This window comes from Taudactylus pleione, unplaced genomic scaffold (genome assembly GCF_031769625.1).
Source record: "Taudactylus pleione unplaced genomic scaffold, aTauple2 ptg000095l, whole genome shotgun sequence".
Lineage (NCBI taxonomy): Eukaryota > Metazoa > Chordata > Amphibia > Anura > Myobatrachidae > Taudactylus > Taudactylus pleione.
Window position 1 is genome coordinate 7,725,614 of NW_028284497.1, and position 23,941 is coordinate 7,749,554.

The 23,941-nt window shown below is 45.0% G+C and overlaps 1 protein-coding gene across 2 annotated transcripts in view; it reads right to left on the reverse strand.

Moving 5' to 3' along the window:
* SALL2 (spalt like transcription factor 2) overlaps positions 1–6,057 on the reverse strand; it is a 36,594-nt gene extending 30,537 nt beyond the window's left edge. For both annotated transcript variants that reach the window (XM_088470220.1, XM_088470219.1), the window contains exon 1: positions 5,707–6,057. In XM_088470220.1, coding sequence (XP_088326346.1) covers positions 5,707–5,779 — 73 coding nt within the window. In that variant the 5' untranslated portion in view covers positions 5,780–6,057. The remainder of the gene's footprint in view (positions 1–5,706) is intronic.
* Positions 6,058–23,941: the final 17,884 nt, after the last annotated feature.

Below are 23,941 nucleotides of genomic sequence, written 5' to 3' on the forward strand. Positions count from 1 at the left end.
CATGTTTTTCAGGATTTTTTATGATTTTTAGGGTTAGGGCAAGGTTTCAGCTTAGGGTTTGGCATTTGGTGGAAGGCTAGGGTTAGGCTGTGGAAGGGGACGGTTAGGGTTAGGCACTAGGGGAGGGTTACGGTGCGTATCCACTTCACGACTAATGAATGACTGAACGATAACGACATCGTTATCGTTCAATCGTTCATTATACTGTGCAGTAGATATTGTGCCCACACTGAACAATATGTCGTTCAGTGCAGGCACCCTCCCTCATCCCCGTTTATGCACAACCTGATGATATAGTCAGGTTGGGCAGTATGTTCAGGCGATGACAGATGCTGACAACGACCTGCGGGAGTGCGCATCGCTGGTCGTTGCCAGCATATTCACTGCACGATTAATGAACGATTGAACAATAACGATGTTGTTATCATTCAATCGTCCATTTATATTGTGTAGTGGATATGCGCCTTTAGGGTTAGGCACTAGGTAGAGGTATTAGGTTATGGTGAGGATTAGGGTTAAAATACCTGTATAAAAAAAGAGTGTTCACCTTTTCTGTGTTGACCATTTGTGTGCAGACCATTTGAATCTGTCGACCTTAGTCCATATCGACCATTTAAAAGTTCACCATTTGACCCTGTCAGCCATTTGGTGATGACCTACTGACTGACTATTTAAAAATGTTAGATTTTTCAATCCACACCCCTGTATTTCATGGCAGTCACTGATGCTCTGTATTACATGGTGATCACTGTGATGTTCTCTGTATTATATGGCAGGTGCTGTGATGTTCTATGCATTATATGGTGGGCACTTTGATGTTCTCTACCTTATATGGCAGTTATATAGGAAGAGGTGACTACTATCTACAGGGGAGAGGGGAGGAGAACACCGAGCTAAGTATTTGCACCGGGTTACAGAAAGCCTAACCTCACATCCAATAACAATCTGTAGAGTAAATAGCCGCAGCCATGATTATACTGGAAGAGGCACAAGTCACGCCTTCTAATAATAAGTTGGAGAGTAAGTTTGCAAGGGAATTATATTATGCTCATACTGGGCCTGACTCTGAGTCGGACGCAGACTTATGCTAATTCTGCAAACGATTTCCAAGATACTGAGACACCCACTTGCAGCGTCTTGCAGCTGTGTAAATCCATCTCGGCACATCTTTAGATACACCATGAATGCACAATCGAAACTTGCACCAGCCCTATGGAAGGAACAGTTTCTACATCTTAACATGGCGTCCTGGGTGAGCGACTGTGCGACTTTAGACGCAGCCACTGCCAGCAACACGCCCACATCTGCCTTGCCACCCCACTATTACCTCCCAGGAGCGCCTATTAGAAACCGCTCTCCTGCATCCAAATTAATACCGTGTCGCGGTGCGGTAACAATCAGGACAGATGCTCAATGTGACTCAGACGCATGTACATAGCACATAAACATTGGCCAACTGTGTGATAATCGGCATATTGTGCCACTAAATCAGGCCCACTATGTTGTGAGTTATAAGCCTATATGAGCATATAATATGGTATGATTAATGTACAGACATATGTCTACCCAATGCTACTGGGAAATGTATTCAAAGTACAAATTAGCACTCCCTTATATCAGCATATGAATCGGTCATGTTAAAACGTATGTCAATTTTTTATAAACCACTCTGCATTTATATATATTATTTTATGTGCATGTAGATGCATATACAGTACAAAGACGTCACATTTTCATAATTTGTATATATGTCTGTGACCAAACGCTAAGTTGTTATCAAATTGAAACAAAATGGAATGGAAAAACATATGATAATAGTTGTTATTAGTTACTATATCTTGTATAACAGTTGCTGACACATAATGTAACATGGTACATTAAGGCAAATAATAGAAAGTTATGGTGGCCCTTCCCCAAAGAGCAGTCAGGGAGTTTTTATTCCCCCATGCCTGCCCCTTATTGCATTGTTTGTCAGTTGCCTTATACTGTACATCTATTATATAGATGTTCTAAAAAGTTTAACTGTTGCTCTTCAATTTAATATACACTATGTTCTTTCAAAGTTGCTAAAATCCAGTAGTCCAGGTACAGTGTCCCAGAACATGTATCATTTGGTATCGGCCTGCCTCACTGATGCACTATGCCCAGCAGCACTATAGAAGCAGAGAAGGCTGTTCTCTATAGGTCAAACATCTCTCTTCAGACATAAATACATAGGGCTTTCTTTACAAGTCTATTGTTAAGATGGGAAAAGCCTTTTCTCCTGTGTTTTCATCCAGGAAAGAGCTTTTCTCAGATTAATGTGGAGAAAGCAGACATTTCTCTGTTGCTCACCTATTTAGTGTTGCTTGTCGCCGTTTTCATAGCCATCTATAGGGATGTATGCTTAGTGCAATTTACTAAGCAACAAAAATCTTTGAGGACGTGTGAAGCTAGAAAGGGTAGTGCGCAAGTGCATTGTGCTGTGACCCGCCACTGTCAGCATAAGACTATCGGTGAAGGAGAGAAAACCCTCACAGAAGTGTACATTTTGTGCCAGGACTCCAAAAGATAGGTTCCGGAGCTACTAAAATCTGTATCACTGCCTACTGCAGTATTACATAGTATGCCACACAATGTTGTTTAACATTGTCCATTATTACTATTATTACTGCATTTTGTCCTCACTCATTTTGCATTATGGCACCTCTGTTATTAATGCTTTTTACTATGTAACGTGTATCTATCTGCAAGACACTGACTACTTTCCATCTCTCTCCATACTGCTGCATCATGAACCACTTACTGTATGCTACCATCCCTCTCTTGTTCCCCTTCTTCTCAATGTCACTTATCCATTCTTACATGTGTCCATTTCAACCTACTGTACTTTTTTCCTCTGTGCTTCCTCACTGCATGTTACACTTCTATGAATTGCTCATCCTGCCCACTGTAACCTATGTAGTGCACCCTAGGTGGTTGCCTCGTCTGGTACTTCCAAGGGCTGAATGAGCAACACGTGGAACTAATTATACAGTGGGCATTGTTTATTGCTTTTCATTTTACCCTTGTATTAGACTTGTATTGCTTATCTTGTACATTGTAACCTATGTAGTGCACACAAGGTGCTGTCTCGTCTGGTACTCTCTTGTGTAGAATGAACAATGCATGGTTCTGATGGTTTTGCAAGGATCATTCATCTCGCCATTTTTTTCTCCCTCATTTTGGTCATCTCTTTCAGGCATTGCCTATTCTATCCGATGCAAGCATATGTAGTGCTCCTAAAATGGCTGCCTCACCTTGTTATGATGATTAATCCTTGGAACTGATGACCCAAAATGGCTGCCTCACATTTATATTATATTCATGGCATCTGTATTTTATACTAATCTAAAACTTTGTATCATGTTCTGTATTTTACAAAAGTCTAAACCACCGTATTTTCATGGTACCTATAACGTGCCTTGAGTACTTTTGGAGAAAAGCACTATAAAAATAAAATTATTATTAGTTACAGACAGTTATAGATGATTATTATTAGTTAGCGCTGACTTTGAAAAAAAATAGACCCCAAAATGAACTGTGTGTCAAGTTGTGTCTCATTAAATATGGGTAATTTAACTTTTACAGATCTATTCAGCAAAGCTTGTAACGGCAGCACGAAACATTGTTTTATTTATCAAAGCTTGGCGAGAGATAGAATAGTTATAGATAAAGTACCAACCAATCAGCTCCTAACTTATTTTTCAAACAAAGCCTTTAAAATGTAAGTTAGAAGTTATTTGGTTAGTACTTTATCTCTCACAATTTTATTTCTTTCCAAGCTTTGATATATACCCCCTAGACTAGTGTCTAACTCCATGCTTATGATACCGATATTGTTTAGAACTGGCAACTTTAACACTGTGTGTCTGCTGGTATTAGAATGGGCTGTGTGATCAGTTCTAAAGCAGTTATTGTTCTGCCTTTTGAATGTGTATATTAGTATTAATTCATTGAAATATACATCTGCTTTTATTGTATTTCATGGAGAGTAGTTAGAGGAATATTATTTTGACAAATAACTCACATAGAACATTGTTGGGTATATTTCTAAATGTGTTCTTAAGTGGAAAAATAGAACACAAATAAACACTGTTTTCAAGTTGTCTCAAATTGAGACAGTAACAGAAAATTGCAAGTTTTATATGAGGTCCTGGCGCATATAAAATATACAAATAGTTTTTTCTGAGTGGCCATTAAGGCCAGGGACCGCTTCTAAGGCAACTTTCTACTGCAGTGAACATAAAACACTTTCTGTTCTGAGACTGCGAGATTTTTGTGCATGCAACATAAATGTCATAGCTATCTTTCTGCACACCTTTAAGTTTATCAGGTAATAGAGAATGCAGCTGTTGGTACATATAGTGTAAAAGAAAAAAAATACTTAAAAGTACTTTATAAGTGTACATTTTGGGTACTGTTTTTTCCCTCTAAGTACTGTAAGTGAAGATATGCAAGTAAGAACAATACTGTTTTTATTATTGTGTTTCTTAGTTAATAATATTTAATTTTACAACAGCTATTTGTACAAAATTCACTAATTGTAATGGGTTCTGAAATATGTATGATTTAATTGTCTGATAATATATTAATGATAGATCTGTTAGATATTGTATAGGCCTTGTATAACTTTCCCAGCATGGACATCCTTTGAAAAAAAATCTGCCAATATGTGTAGTCGAGGTCTTCAAAACATGTCACTATGCTTATCCATGCTTGGGAACATGGCTTGCTCTTAGTCTCTATATGGAATATATATGAAAGCTGGCAAATTAGTCAGATGATCTAAAAAGTCACATGGAATGATCCGCAAACCTAATCTGCATTACACTGTTTCTCTCTGTCCCTAAATACAGGAAACACCACATGTTCTGAATCTTATAGTGCACATAATTGCTAAAGACCCTGGGGATACAATACTCATTGCTGTTGCTGTACCTCTAATACAAGCAGTGTTTCTACAGTTAAATGCCTACATTACAATTATATTATATTGGGTAGTCTTGTGCGTCCACAAATCCCATAAATAAAAAACACTGATAGCATATAGCTGAATGAATATATATATATATATATATATATATATATATATATATATATATGTATATATATACATACATACATGCGAGAGAGGTATAATTATTAGTATTACTATTAATTAATTTCCTAATTAACTACTGTATACTGTATCTGTATATAGACACATCAAGTCATTATTGTAATTAATAATATTCTTCTATGCTGTAATAGATAAAAGTAAAGTGGTTTAAAAAGGTACCGACAGTTGCATTATGTAAAACCATACAGGTATCCAATGTACATGCTGGATTGCATTTAGCATACAGTACAAGCACTGTGTATTAATATAATTGTTTTAGCCAACACTGAATCACCTGCCTGAAGTGACTGTGATGCAGCCTTGTAGCATGTCTGTATTAAATGACTAATAAATCCAATTCTATATCACGTCTATTTTATTTCTAATAGAAACATAAACCACAACCACTTAAAATCTTTTCACAAGTGTAGATGTTTCACACTTTTCTAAATATGAGCTTCCAAACTCCTTCCTGTGAAGAGTTGATTAGTCACAGTTGAAGTCCAATGTTTCCCTCCTAGCACACCTAACACAGAGACACACACTCCTCTCCCTGAACTTGCCCCATCTCCAGTCACTGTCCTTACCATTCTCTGAAGAGGTCGAGTTGTCACAGTCAGAGATGAGCTGCTGAGGTTTCCTCTGTTTCCTGCGTGACATTTCAACCACTGATTTGTGCTTAAAACACCACTTCCACAGAACAAGTGCAGAATCCGATCTCTGCTGCTCCTGCACAATGGGCTAGATTCTTCTTCTTTGTCCCTCTTCCTGCTCAATACTGGGTGCCATTTAACATAGTTAATCTAATAACAATCCCTCTATCTATCTATCTATCTATCTATCTATCTATCTATCTATCTATCTATCTATCTATCTATCTATCTATCTATCTATCTATCTGTATAGTTATCCATCCAGCACTCAGAAATGTAACAGGAACTTTCTTTGTCTCTCTGCCTGTGGCATATTTAATCTCTCCCTGTGTTTGCTTTATCTGAAGCTCTTGTCCCAAACTCTCAGGCACATCACTGTTGGTCAGCTACTGATCAGACACTCCTACTTTTTCCAACTCCCACTTATTGTGACAAATAAGGCAAGAATTCCATGAAATTGACTGATTGCCCCTCTGAAATGGGTGCCTAGCCCTCCCCCAGTGTCACCTTCCTTTTAGTAGCAAAGGACAGTTTGAAGAATGTGGCTTTTTGAGTCTGCTATATGGCAGGCACTCAGTCCTGAATGCTATACCATGGTTTACATTTAGATAATTATAGTCATTTTATGATTTCATACATGATGGAGAGCTGGCAAGAACGCTACTGAGTCAATAACTTTGCAGAAGATATATTAATATATATTATATATATACATACAGTATATATATTATATATGTAATATATGCAGTAGAAAGTGTTTGTACAGTATATGTCCTATGTAAATAAATGGTCTCTGTTAATGATGTGGAAATTCTGTCAGTTTCAATAGTAACACATTTTAGAGAATTGCATTCCATGACAAAAATGTTCAAGATGTGTTGCTGGGATTTTGTTGTGTGATAAAGTTACATCTGGATTCAAACAGCGAAAACTCTGGTTAATGTTTGGCAGTATAACTTACTTCCAAGACACCATACAAATACAACTTGTATATTTGCTTTGGTAGCAATGACATCTATATGGATAGGGGTTAAGCTAGGCACACAACTGACAGTGCAAATTTCGACTGATGTCTTTCCGACAGGTCCGACATAGTGTATGCAGCACAGCCTATGTCAGTGACAGATCCGACATGTTATCGACCGACCTGGTGCAGTGTACACACTAAAAAATTCTCTGTCCAACAACCTAATATGTGACAGGTCGGCATGGGAATTGTATAGTGTGTACCCAGCTGACTTAGTAAAGTCACAGCTGTAGACCTGATGGAAGAAGACCTTCTACACACTCAACAGGAAAAGTATCTCGTTCACATTCAGCATAATAACACTTGGGGTCAAATGTAATAGGGTGAGAGTTTAGAATATGTGACAGTTTTCTCACACTTTTTAAACTCGGCCAATGTTATAGAGTCCGAGAACAAAGCAACAGAGCAAACTCGCAGGTTTTTCAGACTCAAATAACTCTCACGATTTAAAATCTCATCCAGATGATTTCCCATTTTGAAGATAAAACTCGACCAGTGTAATAGTATGAGAGATTACTGCTAAACTCTCACATTTTATAATCTCTCACCCTATTACATTTGGCCCTTGGTATTTTATTTTCTGTCCCTTAATGCCATGAAAACTATATTTAGTTTTGGGGGTGATGTTTTTTAAGACCAACATTGCCTTTTATATTTATAACACATATAGGGTCTGATTCACTACTGATCGCAACTGGGATTACACATGCATTTGGGTGATTGCTGCATTCTGCACATGCGTATGCATCGCAGTCGTGATCGCAGTGGCCGGTTCACGCACACCCACTGCGATCAGGACTGCGATCTCAGTGACTACGCAGACCCATCGCAGAGTGATTGACAGGAAGTGCCGTTTATGGGAGGTGATGTTCATTCTGTGTGCTGTATTATTAAGGGCTAAAACCACTTGCAGCCCTATTTATCATTCTTTTTTTACTAAAAAAAATGTGAAATAGGGTGTTTTTTAGTTTCACTTAAATGTATTAAACGGTTTTCGGAGCATTTTTCGTGTAAAAAAAAAAAAAACTACTCCAAGCCCTTCAATTTGCGTATTTTTAGTAAGCAAATCGCATTTCCCATACCTGTAATTTATTTACTAGAAATTAATTGTAAAAAAAAAACAGAGGAAAGTCCTGTGATAATAAAGCCATCTTCAGATGGTGTTATACAGCCTTTCCTCTGTTTCCCCAACTCCTGCTCTGCTCTAACAGGCAGATCCGGGAGCCGGCCCCTGTGATCAACTTTGTGTGTCTTAAGAGACCACAAGCTGATCACTTTAAAAAAAAAACCTCCAACACTTACCTGCATCCAGGGACCGGTGATCAGTGCTGCGGTGAGGTCCCCTGAGGCTCCAATCAGCTGGCCTCCGAGCTCCTGCACTGTGACCCCGGTGAGCTGCTCTATACTGTTATCTCAATTTACAGCACAGAGCAGCTGACCGGGGTCACAGTGTCGGAGCCTGGAGACCAGCTGACCAGAGTACCTCACCGCGGCACAGACCACTGGACAGGTAAGTGTAAGCTGAGCGGGGGTGACCACGGGGGGAGGGTCGTGGGAGTGGGGGGGCGGCAGTCCCAGGGTGGTCGCAAGGGGGGTTGTCCGGCAGCGCATGCATAGTCACACTGTCAGCGTATTTTATTTGTAAAAAATATCGTGAAAAGTGCGGAGAGGATTCGCAGGGACAGAGCTCTCTCACAAGATCTGTCCCTGCATGCGATATTTGATACATCCTTGTATTCAGATATCGCAATGCAAATTTTATATTATCACAACCCATCCGTATCTTAGATGCAGATTGTGATGAATAGAGCCCTTGGAGAGGGAAGGTGGCATTTGCCTACATATATTTCTAAGGAGTAAACTGTCCCTGTTTGCAGTTACTTTCATACATTTAAATACATTTTGCGAGTTGTTTTTTTGAAGGCTGCATGTTTGTCTAAACTTACATTAATATATATGCTGTGTACTCGCATGGACATGACCAACAAGTGATTATATAATTAACTCATCAATTTAGGTTTTTTTTTGTGCTGAAAAACAATACTAAAATAACTGAGAGGTTTACTAACTGTACTTAAAATTTATGCCGATATTTAAAATTCTCATTTTATTTATGTCCTTTTGTATATACTTATTTTAATTGTTTTCTATATTTGGTGTTAGTTGATAACTACATGCACAATTTCAGATGTTAAAATGATCTAAATAAACATTGAATCATTTTAGAAACTTGGTTCTAAAACCTGTATTACTAGTTTTGGATATACCACTGAATGTTCTATTCTTCTCAGGCTCTTTGATCCCCCTCTCATTCAGCCTGTCATGAAGTTCTAGCAATGAACAATTCCTCTGCAGGGGGCAAAATGAAGGAGGGGGGAGAATAGAGGGGAGAAAAGGGACAGTGAGCGGAGGTAGGCATTGGGAGGGGTGTCAGTAAAAGTATCTATGTAGTCACACAGCAGATGTCCTCTAGATGTATAATTTGAAAGTGTTGTCACAAACACAGCCTCAACAGGATACTGAGGGATATGTGTTCAACCAATTTGTAGTGCCGCAGGAAATCCGGTGACCTTAACCATTTCCATACTGCAGGGGCCAGAACGGTGTCACAGCAATGTTCAGGGAGCAGTTCCAATCCTGGGTCTAGAGCTAGAAAGGGAAAAGCAAGGTGAAGGTTATTAGATGGGGTGGCATATTTAAGAAAACTTAAAAAAAAAATCTTTGTTAAGATAAAGATTACTGGAAGAGTTCAGATATTTTAAAAAGAACCAATGACAACAGCAAAGATAATTAAGACATAAGAGATAAAGAACTTTGTTTAACAACTGTATGAAATTTATGCTACCAAAACCAAATTATCTGTGATTGCAGCAGCAATCCCATATATTCTAGTGATATAAAAATGTAAATAATAGAGAAGTGTTCAGTACACAAAACCTACCTCCATTATACTCTCTATTCAGGCTAAATACAAAGGTTGACAATTATACCAAACAAAAGTGTAGTACTCTGGTGGTGGGGCTTTCTAGTGCAGGTTCTTTATCCTTTTTTGCATATGCAAAGAGTGAGCCACCAACGCCAGCACAGATAGAGGCAAGATTCCTAGTCAGGGCCACAAGAAACACACTCGTGTAGAGGGAAAACTTTTTTTAAGGGATGCTGTGTAGCAGAGCCGTAACTAGACTTTTTGGTGCCCTGTGCCAGAGAGAGCATTGGTGCCACCCCCTATTTTTCAAATAGGGACATAAGACTTATATCTGAAAAAGGGCCATGGTCTCATGGCGAAGGGCCAGGATAGAGATAGGGGAGGCCAGGAGATGCTGGGGATAAAAGAAGAGGAAGCTAAAAGTGAGAATGATAATAAATAGAAAATTGACAGGCCCAAACAGCGCCCCCTGCCCTGCGGTGCTCTGTGCCATGGCACATGTCGAACCACCCTAGTTACAGCCCTGCTGTGTAAAGACTATGTGGGAGAAGGGCGGGGTGATTAAACTCAGTTTGACTGGGGCCAGCAGCGGCTTCTACCCTCTTGGATGAGGAGGGCTGGCCATGCTGTCTACACTGCACTAGGATTAGGAAAGGAGGAGAGAGTCCCCTCACAATGGATCTGGCAGGCGCCAGGACCAACACATGTGCACAATCGGCAGTTGGACTGTGCATGTGCAAAACATCGGCTTCTAGGGACTGCAGTAGCTGTAACCCCTCGAAGCCGGGTAAGGATGCCTGAAAGACTTCCCACTGGAAACATGCTCTGTCCAAGGGCAGTCCAAGGGGGAGAAAACACCTCTCCCTGGGACTGTCTGTCCTGTGTGTGATTGGCAGGCAGTGCTTCCATTAGGAAGTAACTGCCAGTCACAGTGTAGCCAGTACAGTCACGGACTGCAACTGGCTCACTGAGGTGGCATATTTTACTGGGGGGAAGGCTGTAGCCCTGCCCTAGGTAAAATCTACCACTGGCTGGGACTAAGGGCCTGATTCAGAGCCGGACGCTATGACCAGAGTGCTCGCTCTGAATCAGGGCCGGCCTAGCTGAAAATGGTGCGGCCTCCTTTCAGATTTCATTTGAGGGTAATTACATCCAAATCAGGTGAACGGTGTAGGAATTACAACGGTTTCTATATGTGCCTCCCACTTTTTACCCTCAAATTAAATCTGAAAGTCTGCAGTTAAAGCACATCTTGTTTGTTTCATTTCAAAGCCATTGTGGTGGTGAATAGAGGCCAAAATATGAAAATTCTGTCAATGTCCCAATATTTATGCACCTGACTGTATATATATATATATATATATATATATAAATATATATAGTATATATATATATATATATATATGCATACATACACACAAAAAACAAACACACACACATGTATACTGTATTTATATATACATACCGGCAGTCGGGATGCCTGCTGTCAAAATGGTGACAGCGGCATCTCGATGCTTGGTATCCCGACAGGGGTCGGGTAAATATACTAACCCTCCGCCCTTCTCCCCCTAACCCTCCCTTCTTGCACCCTATCCCTCCTCACTCTGCACCCTAACCCTCCCCTCTTGGTGCCTAACCATCCCCCCTTAGTGCCTAACCCTAACTGGGCCCCAATGGTGCCTAACCCCCCCAGTGGTGTCTAACCTTCAACTCATCCCCCCAAAGCCTAACCCTAACCATCACCCATGATGCCTAAACCTAACCCTCCCCCCCCACGGCTAACAGATAAGATGCCCCAATGTAACTCTGAATCGGGATGGCGGCTGTCCAGATTCCAGCATCGGGATCTAGACTGGCATCAGGATTTTGACACCTATTTTTCATCCCGGGTCGGGCTTCAGACGCCGGGATTTCAATAGCCGGCATACTAACTACATCCCCTGTGTGTGTGTGTGTGTGTATATATATATATATATATATATATATATTGTGACACAGGCGGGATAGGGGTCCCCCTCCTGGGGTGGGTGGTCTCCCTCTTTACACACACCGCAGCCGGAGAAACAGGACACAATTCTGGGGTTCTCATACAAGCTGGTCAGAGCCAGTCATTATTGTGCCATACATAAATAAAACAAAACATAAACAAAATACTATCCCGTCTGGGTTCTAACTAGACAGTAAGTTCCCTCACTATCAGAACAAAATCCCCGTCCACAGTACCTTCTGGTTTACAGCCAAGAGTGTCTCAGAGCAAGGTAACCTGCGGCCTGCTCTCCCAGGTATGTGACACTCAGCTACAACTGAACACAGCTTAAATCCGCCAGTTCCAGGTGTGAGCCCTAATAAGCCTGCTACCAGGCTAAAAGGCCCAAAACCTGGAGTGGCCTGTGGATGGAGCCCTCCCTCTCCTCACATCCACACCTCCAGGACCCAAACCGGCTTTTCCAAAAGCCGATACTCTGGTCTGTTTATAAAACAGACTTCTCCTGGGGTTTTTTAGAACACATAGGCCAGAAACCTAGGACAAACGTACCTGCCATTGACCACTTCACCAGTGCTTCTATCACATATCCTCCCCTTTGTTTTGGCCTGTGGGGCGGAACAACTGCAGCCCCCAAACAATTGACACGTGACAAAGCATCTGCATTGGCTTCCTGGCCTGTGTTCTACTGTAAATTTAAAGGTTTGTAACGCCAAGAACCATCTTGTTGTTCTCGCATTACTGTCCTTGTTTTCTGACATCCAGTTCAGAGGGGCATGGTCAGTGATCAATCTGAACTTCCTTCCCACCAAGTAGTACCTGAGAGTTTCTAACTCCCACTTTATGGCCAATGCTTCTTTCTCGACAGCAGCATTGTTTCTTTCCGGCTTAAGAAGAAAATCTGGTGTTCTTCACCCAGTTTGCTTTGGGACAGGACCGCTCCGATACCTACATCTGACACATCGGTTTGTACAACAAACTCTCTTTCAAAATCAGGGGTCATCAGAACTGGTTGGGTACATAATGCTATTTTTAACTCCTGGAAAGCCTTCTCTGCTTCAGGACCCCATTCCACCATGACTTTCTGTTTGTCTTTGGTAAGGTCAGTCAGTGGGACTGCAATGGTGGAAAACTTGGGTATAAACCTCCTATAATATCCAGTGAACCTGTCGAAGCTGGATAATTGGCTGAGACCAGATCAGTTTACAATTAAATCACATCTTGCGACTGGCCGCAAGACTCCATTTTGGAAATGAGATCGCAAGACGCCATTTTGCAAATGGCCGCCTAAGCGCTTTTTTAGGTAAACTTACCCTTTAGTACATGTGGCGATATTACTACTAGCAACATGCAATTGCATCTTTCATCATTTCTCATACACACATTAATACGCACAATTGCGCTGTTAACTAGTCGCATATTAGCGAATGCATAGGACTTTGTATGAGTATTATTAGCTTTATGCGCACGCATCTGCCCCAAGTTAGCTAGCATCCTTATATCAAACCCCGAATACTCATACATTACATATTCACACATAAGGTTTAGTAAGTTTTAAAGTATATGACTTAAGTTGGTTCAGTTAGTTTAAATGCTGTGAAATAAAGATATTTGATAACTTAGGTTCTGTACATGATAAGAAAGCAGTGTTTGGGTTCATACTGATGCGTACTCTTTCAACAGAATTCCGGTACTATCGGTGTGGAGATCGCATCATGCATACGCAACTTATGGACCGCAGAGACTACAAGCAATAAAATGTATATTTTAGGAACAACTGTTAGGATGCAGCATTGGGGGTGGGAAGGGAAGACCCCCAGCTGTTAGAGGCAGGGAAAGTCTATTTGAACCAGCCTGTTAAATGCTCTGTAAAAGATGCTTCTCCCCTGGGAACCAATGACATCAGCAACAAACTCCTCTATTGTCCGTTCTATTCTGGGGGGGTATAAAATGTGTGCTCAAACGCTGGGTTCTTGTCTTCTTGCTGAATGTTGAATGACGAGGGGTCTCTTGCTGATACCTATCACCGGGTCCGGAAGCTCTGCGTATGTATACTGTGCTTGGGTCTGTATATTTCCTTTGTGTCTAATTGTGTCTGGATCAGTAGCGTGTAACTGACTGTACTTTCACTTGAATAATACTTTGTGCTTTGGAACCACATGTTCTAAGTCTGGAGTCTCTATTTACTGTATGATTGCGTATGCGAATTAGCATTATTCTTAGAGTTTTATAGGAAGGATTTTAGAAGGTATAGGCAGGGGTATATAGACGTTCAATTTCAATATCGTCAAACCCTAAGAAGGCTCTCACCTGATACTTATTCAGGGGTCGTGGCCAGTTTTGTATTGCCTCGATCTTATTGAGCTGTGGCTTTATCTAACCTCTGCCAATGGTGTACCCAAGATACTTTACTTCTTCCATCCCCAGACAGCACTTTTTTGGGTTGGCTGTCAAACCTGCCTTATAGATGGAGTCCAACACTGCTTGTACTCTGGGCAAGTGAGACTGAAAATCAGGACTATGAATGACCACATCATCCAGATAAGCAGCAGCATACTGTGTATGGGGCCTTAGAATCCTGTCCATCATTCTTTGAAAGGTAGCAGGTGCCCCATGTAGCCCAAAGGGCAACATCTTGTATTGAAACATCCCCTCTGGTGCAGAAAAAGCTGTCTTTTTTTTGGCGTTCTCAGTTAACGGCACTTGCCAATACCCTTTGGTTAAGTCAAGAGTAGTTAAATATCTGGCTGACCCCAGCCTTTCAATTAGTTAGTCCACCCTAGGCATAGGGTAGGCATTGAACTTTGACACACTGTTCAATTTCCGGAAGTCATTGCAGAATCGCACACTCCCGTCAAGTTTTGGAATGAGCACAATGGGACTTGACCACTCACTATGCGATTCTTCAATTACATCCAACTCTAACATTTTTTAAATTTCCTTTGACACTGATTCTCTTTGGGCTTCTGGTAACCTATAGGGCTTTAGGTTAACCTCAACCCCTGGGTCAGTGATTATGTCATGTTTAATGACCGTGGTTTTCCCTGGTAGGTCAGAAAATAGCACCCTATTTCTGATCAGAAATTCCTTAACTTCCTGCTGTTGATTGGCCGACAGGGTTTTTGCCACTGTCACTTCGGGTACCATGGGCCCAGGGTTTACTGGAGGGGCTCGGATGGCTGACAGTGCTGCCCTATCCTTCCAGGGTTTTATAAGATTTACATGGTATATCTGTTCTGGCTTTATTTTCCCCAGCTGGTAAACTTTATAATTGACCTGCCCCACTTTTTCTAAGATTTCAAAGGGTCCTTGCCATTTAGCCAAAAGTTTACTTTCTACTCTGGGAGCCAACACTAACACTCTGTCCCCAGGAGCAAAGTTGTGTAAGCGAGCATTGCGGTTGTATACCCTCTGCTGTGCCTGTTGGGCCTGTTCCAAGTGCTCTCTTACTATCGGTACCACAGCAGCAATTCTTTCTTGCATTTGAGAAACATGCTCAATAACTGTTTTATACGGACTGGACTGCCCCTCCCATGTCTCTTTGGCAATGTCAAGTAATCCCCTTGGATGTCTCCCGTACAATAAATCAAAAGGGGAAAACCCTGTGGAGGATTGGGGAACCTCTTTTATGGCCAACAGCAAATAAGATAACAAGTAATCCCAATCTCTACCATCTTTGTCCACTACTTTCCTTAGCATGTGTTTTAAAGTTTTATTAAACCTCTCTACTAACCCATCGGTTGGGGGATGGTACACAGTGGTTCTTAACTGGTCAATTTTAAACAGGCGGCATAACTCCTTCATGATTTTTGACATAAATGGGGTACCTTGGTCAGTCAGGATCTCCTTAGGTATACCCAACCTGCTAAAGACATGAACTAATTCTCTAGCAATGGTCTTGGTTGACGTATTGCATGATGGAATCGCTCCCGGGTACCTGGTAGTGTAATCCATTATCACCAGAATATATTGATGGCCCTGGGCAGATTTCACAAATGGCCCAACCAAATCCATAGCTATTCTTTCAAACAGAACCTCAATAATGGGTAATAGAACCAGAGGACTTTTGAAATGTGGCCTTGGAGCATGATACTGACATTCAGGGCATGATGTACAATAGTCAGATACCTCTTTATGGACCCTGGGCCAAAAAAACCTCTGCACAATTCGCTCAGTGATTTTCTCTACCCCTAGGTGGTCTGCTGTTATATGACCATGGGCCAGATCTAACACTGTTCTTCTGTATGCTTTGGGAACTATTAATTGTTCCACAATATCTTCCCCCTTCTTAGTCATCTGATACAACAAATCCTGACATACTGCCATGTGAGGATATGACAAAGGACTATCGGGATCTATGGGTTTAACATTTTGATCACCTTGACATTCTTCCTGGCTTTTACCAGAGTAGGGTCATTTAACTGCTTCATGGCAAAGACCTCTCTTCTGACCTCTAAATCAGGCAGACGATCAACTGGCTCAACAACACTACCCACCTCAGTGGGAGGCACATCACTTGGCGAGCCACCATCACGCTCCGCATTCTCTAGTTCGCCAATCATACTCGAAAAAGGGAACATCTCTGACTCTGCTACTACGCCAGTAACCCTCTCAAATGAGTCAGGGCGATTTGCAAAATCGGCTTTCCCACAACTTCCAGAAGTGAACAAAGTCTCTCCCCAATATTGCATCATACATTAAGCCATGTACCAAACCCACAGAGACTATCGCGGAACCACATGATGTCTCGATGTTCACTTCTGCAGTAATATAATAGTGAGTGTCCCCATGTATGCAGGTCACACCAACAGTTTTCCCCTTACGCTTCAAGAGGTCCACCAGCTCCGCTTTCACAAGTGTCACCAGGCTACCAGAATCTAACAGAGGGCCTGATTCTGACCCGCTCGCGAGCGCTGTTCGCTTGCAAGCGGGTCGATGGTGCCGAAGTGCGCATGCGCACGACGGAGGGAGCTCCGTCGTGCACATGTGCGAGATCCGGCGAGTGACGAGGAAGTCGTCGCTCCGGGTCTCGCACCAAAGGGGGCGTGCTGTCGGTGGTGAGTGACAGCACGCCCCCTTTGGTGGGTGTGCCGGGGGTATGGCTGCCAGACGGAGGCGTTCCCATGGGAACGCCTACCGTCTGGGTCCGGCCCCACTGACATCACTAGTGATGTCAGTGATGTCATTGGGAGTGATTTTGGCTCTGATAGAGCCAAAATCACTCCAGGGCTTGCGGTCACCGATACCCTACCGCAGGGTCTCATCGGAAGCCCGATGGACGCGATGGTCTTGACCATCGCGACCATCATCATGGACACTCACTATAGCTGTGGGTGGTAACCCACAGCTATGCGAGCGTCCATGAGGCCGCTCCAAAATGAGGTAGGAGGGCCCTGATTCAGAGCGAGCACTCTGGTCAGAGCGTTCATCTCTGAATCAGGCCCAGAGCCTCCACATGGTTGCCTTCTACAGTACGTACACACATGTGCTTATAAGTCTCTGCCCGCCGGTCGGCAGTACAGGCTGGTTGTGCAACGAAAAACCCCCTGCAGTATACATGAGTAGTATCACATTGCATAGGTTCAGAGGTAAGTGGACAATTAGCTGCAATATGGCCGACGCCACCTCATCGGTAACACTGAATCACATTATAATCTAGTCTTTTACGGGGAAGGAGGAAGGAGCCTTCCTGGCCTGCCTGGTCTGTCTCCAGGTTCCTCACCCTCAGTCTTAGGTACTTTCCATCACCCAGCACCCTTTTCCCCTGGAACAGTCTTACCAGTGCCGATGGGAGTTCTCCATTGCGCCATCGGGGCCCGGTGGGGCAGACTCAACAGCTCCTCAGCCGCCATGTATCTCTCCACCAGTTCGACTAGCTGGTCTGCGGATTTATAATCTGCATGGCTCACCCACTTGCGCAGAGATGGACGTAGCGATTGCAGATACCGGTCCATCACAACTCTTTCCACAATCTGTGGTCCTGTCAGCATCTCGGGCTGCAGGAATTTTGTGGTTAGATGGACCAGGTTATGCATCTGTGAGCGTGGAGGTTTTTCCATTTGGAACTCCCAGCGGTGGAAACGTTGGACCCGAACAAATGAGGTGACTCCCAAGCGGGTTAGAATCTCCCATTTTAACTTTGCATAGTCCTTGGCATCATCCAGGCATAAATCATAGTAGGCCTTTTGCGGTTCTCCAGACAGGAAGGGTACCACAAGACTTGCCCACTGTTCCTTGGGCCAACTCTCCCTTTACGTGGTTCTCTCAAAGGCCGTAAGATACGACTCCACGTCATCACTCGGGGTCAGCTTCCTCAAAAAATGACTGGCTCGCATAGAGCGATTGTGGGTTGGAGGGTCAGTGGAAGCATCTCCAGTCCGGGCTACCAAGTGTTGTACTACCTCTTTTAAGGACTGGCAGGTTTCCTCGATGGCGACTTGTTGTTACCTCTGGGCTGTCTCCAAGGACAACAGTTGCACATTGGTGGATTCCTGCTGAGCTCTGGTAGCTTCCTGCTGCAGTTTGTTCGTTTCCTGACCACTTTACCAGTTCTTCTATCACAATATATATATATATATATATATATATATATATATACTGCATATATATATATATATATATTATATACTGTACTGTATATGAGTGGTCGCAGTGGGAATTTAAGATAGCACTTATGTGTGCGCTGGAGGCACGCATGCGCCAGAAAAGGGGGTGTGACCACTCAAATGGGGGTGTGTCCTTAACACACACACACCCTTTTTATTAGTGTAGTGTACCACACTAGTACACATTATGCCACACAATAGTAGTGCCCCTTATAACACTTTCCACACAGCAATGCCCCTTATACACATTATGCCACACACACAGTAATGCCCTTTAAAAGTGATGTCACACAGTAATGTCCTTTACAAAATTTGTAGTGCACATTATACCACCCAGTTATAAATGTCCCTTACACATTATGCCAAATAGTAATGCCCCTTATAACATTATGCCTCACCTCCTCCTTGTGTCCCTTCAGCAGCCTCAATCTCATGATGACCTCCTCCTTGTGTCCCTTCAGCAGCCTCAATCTCTGATTTTAAATGACCGCTCTGCCATATATATACCACCCCCACTACTCACTCCCAGCATCACTAACACCACTCCCACTACTCACTCCCAGCACCACTAACACCACCCCCACTACTCACTCCCTACACCACTAACACCACCCCCACTACTCGCTCCCAGCACCACTAACACCACCCCCACTACTCACTTCCAGCACTACTAACACCCCCACTACTCACTCCGAGCACCACTAACACCACCCCAACTACTTACTCCCAGCACCACTAACAACACCCCCCACTACTCACTCCCTTCACCACTAACACCACCCCCACTACTTACTCCAAGCACCACTAACAACACCCCCCACTACTCACTCCCTGCACCAAGAACACCACCCCCACTACTCACTACTCACTCCCAGCACCACTAACACCACCTCCACTACTCACTCCCAGCACCACTAACACCTCCACCACTACTCTCTCCCAGCACCACTAACACCTCCACCACTACTCACTCCCAGCACCACTAACAACACCCCCATTACTCACTCCCAGCACCACTAACAACACCCCCCACTACTCGCTCCCAGCACCACTAACACCACCCCCACTACTCACTCCCAGCACCACTAACAACACCCCCCACTACTCACTCCCAGCACCACTAACACCACCCCCACTACTCACTCCCAGCACCACTAGCAACAACCCCCACTACTCACTCCCAGCACCATTAACAGTACCCCCACTACTCACTCCCAGCACCACTAACAACACCCCACCTACTCACTCCCAGCATCACTAACAACACCCCACTACTCACTCCCAGCACTACTAACACCACCTCCCACTACTCACTCCCAGCACCACTAACACCACCCCCACTACTAACTCCCAGCATCACTAACACCACCCCACTACTCCCAGCACCATTAACACCACCCCCACTACTCACTCCCAGCACCACTAACACCAACCCCACTACTCACTCCCAGTACCACTAACAACACCCCCACTACTCACTCCCAGCACCACTAACAACACCCCACCTACTCACTCCCAGCACCACTAACACCACCCCCCACTACTCACTCCCAGCACCACTAACACCACCCAAATAACTCACTCCCAGCACCACTAACAACACCCCCACTACTCACTCCCAGCACCACTAACAACACCCCCTACTACTCACTCCCAGCACTACTAACACCACCCCCACTACTCACTCCCAGCACCACTAACAATACCCACACTACTCGCTCCCAGTATCACTAACACCACCCACACTACTCACTCCCAGCACCACTAATACCACCCCCACTACTCACTCCCATTATCACTAACACCACCCCAACTACTCACTCCCAGCACCACTAACACCTCCCCCACTTCTCACTCCCAGCACCACTAACAACACCCCCCACTACTCACTCCCAGCACCACTAACAACACCCCCCACTACTCGCTCCCAGCACCACTAACACCACCCCCACTACTCACTCCCAGCACCACTAACACCACCCCCACTACTCACTCCCAGCACCACTAACAACAACCCCCACTACTCACTCCCAGCACCATTAACAACACCCCCACTACTCACTCCCAGCACCACTAACAACACCCCACCTACTCACTCCCAGCACTACTAACACCACCCCCCACTACTCACTCCCAGCACCACTAACACCACCCAAATAACTCACTCCCAGCACCACTAACAACACCCCCACTACTCACTCCCAGCACCACTAACAACACCCCCTACTACTTACTCCCAGCACTACTAACACCACCCCCACTACTCACTCCCAGCACCACTAACACTACCCACACTACTCGCTCCCAGTATCACTAACACCACCCACACTACTCACTCCCAGCACCACTAATACCACCCCTACTACTCACTCCCATTATCACTAACACCACCCCAACTACTCACTCCCAGCACCACTAACACCTCCCCCACTACTCACTCCCAGCACCACTAACAACACCCCCCACTACTCACTCCCAGCACCACTAACAACACCCCCCACTACTTGCTCCCAGCACCACTAACACCACCCCCACTACTCACTCCCAGCACCACTAACACCACCCCCACTACTCACTCCCAGCACCACTAACAACAACCCCCACTACTCACTCCCAGCACCATTAACAACACCCCCACTACTCACTCCCTGCACCACTAACAACACCCCACCTACTCACTCCCAGCATCACTAACAACACCCCAATACTCACTCCCAGCACTACTAACACCACCCCCCACTACTCACTCCCAGCACCACTAACACCACCCCCACTACTCACTCCCAGCACCACTAACACCACCCCCACTACTAACTCCCAGCATCACTAATACCACCCCACTACTCCCAGCACCATTAACACCACCCCCACTACTCACTCCCAGCACCACTAACACCAACCCCACTACTCACTCCCAGCACCACTAACAACACCCCCTACTACTCACTCCCAGCACCACTAACAACACCCCCCCTACTCACTCCCAGCACCACTAACAACACCCCACCTACTCACTCCCAGCACTACTAACACCACCCCCCACTACTCACTCCCAGCACCACTAACACTACCCAAATAACTCACTCCCAGCACCACTAACAACACCCCCACTACTCACTCCCAGCACCACTAACAACACCACTTACTACTCACTCCCAGCACTACTAACACCACCCCCACTACTCACTCCCAGCACCACTAACACTACCCACACTACTCGCTCCCAGTATCACTAACACCACCCCCACTACTCACTCCCAGCACAACTAATACCACCCCCACTACTCACTCCCAGTATCACTAACACCACCCCCACTACTCACTCCCAGCACCACTAACAACACCCCACCTACTCACTCCCAGCATCACTAACAACACCCCACTACTCACTCCCAGCACTACTAACACCGCCCCCACTACTCTCTCCCAGCACCACAAACAACCCCCCCACTACTCACTCCCAGCACCACTAACACTACCCCCACTACTCACTCCCAGCACCACTAACACCACCCCACTACTCCCAGCACCATTAACACCACCCCCACTACTCACTCCCAGCACCACTAACACCAACCCCACTACTCACTCCCAGTACCACTAACAACACCCCCACTACTCACTCCCAGCACCACCAACAACACCCCCTACTACTCACTCCCAGCACCACTAATAACACCCCCTACTACTCACTCCCAACACCACTAACAACACCCCCCCTACTCACTCCCAGCACCACTAACAGCACCCCACCTACTCACTCCCAGCACTACTAACACCACCCCCCACTACTCACTCCCAGCACTACTAACACCACCCGAATAACTCACTCCCAGCACCACTAACAACATCCCCACTACTCACTCCCAGCACCACTACCAACACCCCCCACTACTCACTCCCAGCATCACTAACACCCCCACTACTCCCAGCACCATTAACAAGAACCATCAACCTGCACTACTCCCACCATTACTAACAACCACACCACACCACACTAATCTCAGCACCATTAACAAGAACCAACAACCTGCACTACTCCCACCATCACTAACAACTCCCCCCCCACACTACTCACAGCATCATTATCAACCCCGCACCCCACCCCCAGTACTCTCTGCTTCAGTAACAAACCCCTGACCACACTCCCAACATCATTAACCTGCCTCCACCGCTGTCACTCTATTTTTCTTTAGGGAGGAAGCAGGAGCCGAGGAAGGCCGGCGCACAGTGGTGAATCCAGGCAAGCACTGCTCCGTGAAGGGCATCTAGTTGCTGCCGATAGGAGAAATTGGCCCAGACCCCAAGCTGCTTTGTGCAAGCCGTGGGAGCGTGATGTGATGTCACCCTCGTGCTCCCAGAAGCACAGGAAGGCTGGAAATAACTGCAGGAAGCAGCGGAGCTGGAGACGCTGTCACGCCGCCGAGCACCATGTACTGTACTTGCTCAGCGGTGCAGTCTGGTGGCAATGGCCCGCTAATGGCGGCTACAGAGTGAGTGTGGTGCGGCATACTGGCAGCCAAATTCTTAACGGTACGTCGCACCCAAGCTTGAAACTTTTAGAAAAAATAAATAAATGTTTAGTGCTGGAAGTGCCGGTATGCCAAACTGGCACATTTCGAGCACTGCTGTATATATATATATATATACTGTATATACATACATATACTGTGTGTATATATAAATATATATACTATATATACATATAATGTGTCTGTACTGCCCAATCACTGTGGCCAGCAGTGATCGGGCACAAGGGAGGCAGAAGAGGCGGAGCTGCTGCTGGCCAGGAGGAGGTGGGGTTGTCCCCGGCAAGGAGGAGATAGCTGCGCTTCTGCAATACTCAGGAGCAGCAGCAGCCAAATGGGGGAGGTGGGGGTGCTGGCGGCTGGACACAACAGCAGCCACGGCCGGCTTCCATGAGCCGCGGCCGCTGCTTTCTATAGAGGTGACTGCTGCCCTACAGTCGTGCCGGATGGTAGGATACCGTCTTCCCGATTACTGCTGGCCACAGTGATCAGGACATGGCAGCAGCTGCTCTTACCGAGAGCCGCGGCTGTTGCTTCTATGCAGGGCATGGCTGCCCTTGCAGCCGCGCTGGGAGGTGGGTGTCGCCGGGTTTTGATCACTGTGGCCTGCAGTCATCGGGACACAAAGGAGGGGGAGCTGTGGGTGCAGAGGGACCGGGAGGTCCCTCTGATATAGGCGGCTGTGGGAAGATTAGCTTCTCGCAGCTTCCTAGTGGGCATTTCTGACTGGTCACATCAGATGTGACCATGTCAGGGAAAGCCCAGTCTGGTGTGGTCGGATCTGATGTGACCGTGACAGGCAAGTGGTTAAAGAAGTACTGAAGTGTTTGTGTTGACACTGCAGTGTACTTGGTGAGTGTATTGGTACTTATCTATCCTGCCTACTGGGTACCAACTGTCAGGGCCGGATTGAGGGCCACATGGGTCTGGAGCTGAAAATGATCAAGGGCCTATTATGAGAAGCAAAGGAGGTGTGACCAGTGCTGTGTGGGTGTGGCCAGTGCCATGTGGGAGTGTACACACCCTACACTATCATCCCCAATGTCTTTCTAAATATGTAAAAGAAAAAAAAAAAGCTTCATTTTTTGAGGTAACTAG